Source organism: Bison bison, unplaced genomic scaffold, assembly GCF_000754665.1.
Source record: "Bison bison bison isolate TAMUID 2011002044 unplaced genomic scaffold, Bison_UMD1.0 scf7180017864243, whole genome shotgun sequence".
Classification (NCBI taxonomy): Eukaryota; Metazoa; Chordata; class Mammalia; order Artiodactyla; family Bovidae; genus Bison; species Bison bison.
The window spans coordinates 2377251-2383250 of record NW_011494815.1 but is presented as its reverse complement, the minus strand read 5'-3'; the positions used below and the strand labels follow the sequence as shown (position 1 = coordinate 2383250).

Here is a 6000-nt window from a genome sequence, read left to right as displayed (position 1 = left end):
CAAGAGGCAGGTCAGGTGGTCTGGTATTCCCATCTCTTTCAGAATTTTCCACAGTTTATTGTTCTTACCATGCACAAAAATGGTAATGTGAGGTGATGGATGTGTTAATTAACTTGATAGTGATGACCAATTCACAATATATTTATATATTAAGTCATTATCTTGTACACCTCAAGAAATCACAAGCAACATAAATATATACAATTTTGTCAATCACACCTCAATAAAGCTACAGGAAAAAAGTCTCAGCTCCTGCCTACAAGGTCCTTGCCTCTTTAACATTTAAAAATTTTTATTATTTATTTGGTTGTTCTGGGTCCTCGTTACTGCATGTAGACTTCTCTTGCTGTGCCTTCTCTTGAGGTGGAGCACGGGCGCTAGGGCACACGGGCTCAGTAGTTGTGGCACATGGGCTTCGTTGCCCCATGGCATGTGAGAATCTTCCAGGATCAGGATTGAACCTATAGCAGGCAGATTCTTACCCTCTGGACCACTAGGGAAGTCCCCCTTGGCTCTTAATACCCATGACCTGTCTATGCTACCCTTTGCTTGTTTCCAGACCAGGGAGTAGGTACTTTTCTCTGTGTGGAACACTGTTTTCCTCAAATGCCCTTTGCCTTGTTTACTCCTATTTATCCTTCAGGTTTCTGCCTGAATATCGTTTCCTCCAGGAAGCCTTCCTTGCTTCCCCTCCAAGAGCAGCCTGCAATGTCCCCTACCTTGGCCCTCCCTTTCCTTCCAACCACAACAGAGGACTCTTTGGAGGCCAGGAACGAAATCTGTCTTGCCTGTTTCCCAGGGTGGTTTCTGGCCCAAACAAGTAGGTGTTGTTGTTGTTTGTTGTTTAGTTGCTAAGTCGGGTCTGACTCTTTGCAACTCCCATGGACTATAGTCCACCAGGCTCCCCTGTCCAGGGGATTTCCCAAGCAAGAATACTGAAGTGGATTGCCACTTCCTCTTCCAGGGGGATCTTCCTGACCCAGGGACTGAACCTATGTACTTCCCTGGTGGCTCAGACGGTAAAGTGTCTGCCTACAATGTGGGAGACCTGGGTTCGATTCCTGGGTTGGGAAGATCCTCTGGAGAAGGAAATGGCAACCCACTCCAGTACTCTTGCCTGGAAAATTCTGTGGACGGAGGAGCCTGGTAGTCTACAATCCACGGGGTCACAAAGAGTCGGACACGACTGAGCGACTAAACTTTCCAAACTTTCTCCTGCATTAGCAGACGGATTCTGTACCTCTGAGCCACCAGGGAAGTCCCACCTGTCCTGTAGTCTCCCATAATTCCCCATCTACCAGTCTCAATATCACAACATGGTTAACACAGGGATTCTCTACATAGCCTTGCACTTGGTTCCTGGAAGGCCAAGATCACATTTCTTCATTTCTGCACCTCTAAGTCCTTGTGCATGCAGATGGCTCTCAGCAAAAGTTGGTTGTTTGAAAGAATGAAAGGATTTATTTTGGCTGTATGAAACAGTTTCTGAGGCTGTTGGCTTAGCTGATTCTAAACTCTGAGAAAGCAGTGACTGTCTTGCCTACCTGATATTATTCCCAGCACTTTGCCTGGAACCTGGCACTTAGTGGGTAAGTACAAGGGCAGATGAGAATTCCAGGGAGAGCCCATTCAGTATAAGGAGAAGCACTCCATGTTGCCAGAAGTGGGTGAACCTCACTGGTCCTCTTTCCTCTGGACTGTGGGGGGCAATTGGCGCTACTCATCACATCTCCCTGAAACACACTTTTCTCTAACCTTCCAAGATCCCACATCCCCTGGATTTCCTTGCACCCATAGCCACTCCTCTGATGTCATCTCATCCTCCTCAATCTCAAACTGTCCAAAGAGCTCATAGTCATCTCTGCAGGACACTCCCTAGGCACTGCACCTCTCCATCCAACTGCTTTCCTGGCTTTTCAAAACAGATCTCTCCTGCATCTGTCCCTACAAAATATACTCCTCTCCCAGGCTCCCTCCAAAAGTTCACTGTATGCCATCTTGCTTTCACAAAAGACCTACATTAGTATTTGTTTTCACTAACAGAAAACTGAAGTGGATTTTCCCTTTTATTAAAAAAAAAAAAAAAAAGGGGCAAAAAAGCAAAAAAAAGAAATTCAGCATTTGTTTTGCGGAGTTATTATAGAGGCATCAGGCACCTCCTAGCATCCCAGGCAGTGAGTGTGGCACTGGCAAACTCCTTCTGCGGGAATGACACTCAGCATTCTTAACATTAAGCTGTCTCAGCTTTGAACTGTGTCTGTGAACATCTGTGCTTCGCCTTGACTTATTTTGCATTAAGATAATTGCTTCTTCACTTTTTAGCCATTTTGGCTTATGAAAGGTTTCATGAGCACCTTCTACATTCAGATAGCGAGGGAAACCTGTATTTGTGAAACAAGTCAAGGAAAACTCCATGTATTAAAATGTATAGGCAGATGTTTATTATTTTGTTACCTTCTTTCCATTGCACAATTCCACATCTATTTATTTTCACTTTTAGTTTTTTTTTTTTTATAAAGGTACAAGAAATTTCAGAAACAATATTAAAATAATCAAAGGATTTCAGGCACGGTTTTGTATTAAAAGCATAGCTCAATTTCTGACTTCCTGCTTCCCTCTATGATACAATCTCAAATGATTGTAGATACACCCCAGAGCTCACCTCCCAGTGCTGTCTTCACTCTCAGAAAGTTCCTGAGTCAACAGTCGGGGGTTCTTAGGGTATGGAGTAAGGAGATGAGTACACAGTCTGCTTGTCCTGAGCCTGAGGGCCCTGCAAATGCTGGGCAAGTCCTACTTCATCAGCCAAGAACAAAAACAATTTTTAAAAAATGGCTTAAAAAAATATCTGATAAAAATTACCTATCCCTCTCCCTTGCTGTGAAATAATTTAAATAATTTATTGTAGATGTAAAAAAAAAAGGAAAAGAAGTTTGTTCATGGATGCCTTCATATTGTTTTTAAGCACGAGGTATGGGTCCCTTAGGGGTGGGGAGAGCTTGAGCAGGAAGGCTCCGTGTGGAGGAGGCATGTGGGCAGCTCCCCAGACAGGACCTCACCTTCCTGCCTTTCAGCTTGTGCCTTGGGCTTGATGATTCTTCATTCTCTGAGGCTAGGTATTCCCTTTTGAACTTGGGGATAGCAGAGCCTAGCTCACCTGTTTAGAGTAGGACGGGTCAGTGAGTGGGGTGAGAGGGCTTTGTAAACTGTGAAGTGCTGGTCACAGATGAGGTGGGGGGAGATAACCCCATTCAGTGGAGCTCTGCTTCCCCGACAATGCCTGAGATTCGGCCTTTGGCAAGCTTGGCAGGACCCAGCAACTTAGTAAACATGACAGGGAATGTGGGCATGTGGTGTGTGTGTGGGCAAATGAGGGGACTCAGCCATGGCAAGGGGAGGGGGCCATCAGGAGCACACAGCCTTCATCGTGCTGCAGTCAGGGGTCCCAGAGACCCCCAGGATGATGTTTCTTACTTTTTAGGAGCTTTCAGCGTGGACTTAGAAGATGGGGTTGGAGTCCCAGATCCTGTCTGGCGCTCACTATCCTCATCTTCACTGAAAATAGGTACAGATGCACCAGTCCACTGAGTCTCTGTCCTGTGTTGCAGAATCATCTGGGAACTTAAAAAACATATACCAGGCCAGGCCCTACTCTGGAGATTCTCCATCAGTGGTCTGGGGTTGGGCCTGTACATCTGTAGTTCCTGAAGGCTCCCAAAGGAATTCAAAGGTACAGCCTGGGTTGAAACATACCAGGCCTGAGTTGCCTCCTGCAGTTCCCATCTTAGTTCCAGGATCACCCTGTGCTTTGGGCAAAACTCGTGGCTGGCACAGCCTTGGTAAGGAGGGGCACATTTAACTTCCAGCATTCCCTGCCCTCTAGCTGCAGTGTTGTACTGACCACTGTGAGAGAGAGCACCTTAGAGAAAGGGCTTAGAATACACAATAGAGAGACACAGAAAAACTGCCAGTCTGGAAGGGAAGTCAGGGTCATCTGGTCCCAGTTCCTTGCCCACTACAGTCATCCTCCCCAGAAGCCCTCCTGGGTGGGTGCCGATGGGGCTCTCCTGCCACACTTCCAGGGCGCAGGCTCCCCACCTCCTGAGGACCTCTTCTGTTACCTTGGGCTGAACTCTACCTACATCATCCTGGAGGAGGCAGGCTCTATGACCTCAGGGCTTTGGTGGTGGCAGTCAGTGGTCACGGGCACCACTCTGCTGTCTGCATCCCCACCTAAGGGACAGTGTCTACACATATTTGGCTGATTCTGGTTGAAGGGAGAGAGGATGGCCTTCTGTCTGTGTTCCACCATTAGGCGGAACCTTGACTTACTTCCTGGAAATTAAACTTCCTCTGCCCCTATGTTGTTTGAGTTCCTGCAGCAAACCCAGATCATCACCCTGCAAAGTAGCTTTCCTCAGGTCAAGGCCAAGGTTTTTTCATCTCAGGTGGCAGATCCTCTAAAGGACAGCACATTCCAGGGGCCTCCTTGCTCAGATGGAGAAAGTGAGACCAGAGAGCGAATGACTTCTGAGAGGTCACAGAGCAAGTCAGGGGCACAGATGAGGCCAGAACCAATGGATTCCTGCCCTGTGGGCTGAGAACCGCACACGTGCTGCCTCACAAACAGCAGATAGACCCAGGAGACCAGGAGCTCAGCCCAGCCCAGCCATGGATTCTCTGGGGATCTTGATTACTTGCCTGTCTCTGGGCCTCAGTTTCCCCACCTATGAAATAAAGAAGCTGGACCATGCCACTTCTTCGCAAACTTCTAATTTTTAGTAGGAGAATTATGTATTCCATAAAAGCCAATGTTACAAAACAAAACAGCCCTCCTGGCTTAATCTTCCCCACCCTGCCTTGCTATGAGCCACAGCTTGAAAACCAGAGGCAGCTTCACCTCCTAGGTCCTTCCAGCTCTAACTTTGTCCAGCATTGTTTTCCCCTTGAGAAATTATCGTGGACCCTTCAAAACAAGTAAACCGAAGGCAAGGTATCATCTAAAAAGAGTCAATTCAGACACCATTGTTTTAAGAAGGCAAATGGAAAATCGGCAGCAGGTCCCACTGGAATCTTTCAGCGACGAAGAGTTTCATTTCTGGTAAAAAATATAGAAATAGTAGCTGTTCTCGGAGGACCTGTGGTTTGATTCTGGACCTCCTCATGGAGCCGACTGGTGTCCCTGAGGGCGAGGAGGGCAGAGGACTCTGTTCAGAGCCTCGGTGAGTTCATACGCAAGTTTCTGATCTCCAGTTCCAACTGTTTGGCCTGGACCTCCCGCTGGGTCACCAGCTCCCGGAGCCTTCGGATCTCGTCTTGTTGCCGATAGAACATCTGCAGCAGCTGGGAGAGCACAGAGCAGAGCGGAGGGTCACTGGGCTGTCCTGGGATGCAAGGGTGCAGGACCCCAGCAGAAAGCACTGACATTGCCCCTTTGTCACTCAGAAAGGGGGGTGATGATATGAACATGGCTGAGACTTGAGGGCGCAGCCACGGTAGATCTTTTACAAAAACCTTGTTTTCTTCACCCAGGAAATGAAATTCAAAAAAGAACTGACGTTTCAGATATTTCTTGTTTCCTTAGATTTCCCCACGGGTGGAGAAAAGGGTACTTGACCCTGAAGTTCTAGAGACTGGAGTTTTCACCACCACTAACCTGTGTGACCTTGGACAGGTTACTTACCCCTCTGAATTTCAGTTTCTTCCCCTGGAAACTGGGGGTCAGAAAACTAACCTCAGCATTATTACAATTGCTGCCAGTGTACAGGATGGCACTAGATGTTGGGTGTTTCCCCTAAGGATCTCTGTTATTCCACTGAATGCTGACAACACCCCATGAGGGCGGGATGTAGTATTAATGCTCCCACGTCACCACTGTGGAAACTGAGGCTGGGGGGGATTCAGCCCCTGAGTCCCAGAATTAGCGCTCAGGAGAGCCAGACTCAGAATCCCTCCATGAGACACCAACCCTTGTATCTGTTAGCTGCTACTTACTCTCGG

General features: G+C 47.5%; 1 protein-coding gene across 2 annotated transcripts in view; it reads right to left on the bottom strand.

Annotated features, from left to right (window-relative positions):
* Positions 1 to 2418: 2418 nt before the first annotated feature.
* The window catches only part of CORO2A (coronin, actin binding protein, 2A), a 65851-nt gene continuing 62269 nt past the window's right edge, over positions 2419 to 6000 (bottom strand). For both annotated transcript variants that reach the window (XM_010847048.1, XM_010847049.1), the window contains one exon: positions 2419 to 5343. In XM_010847048.1, coding sequence (XP_010845350.1) covers positions 5212 to 5343 — 132 coding nt within the window. In that variant the 3' untranslated portion in view covers positions 2419 to 5211. The remainder of the gene's footprint in view (positions 5344 to 6000) is intronic.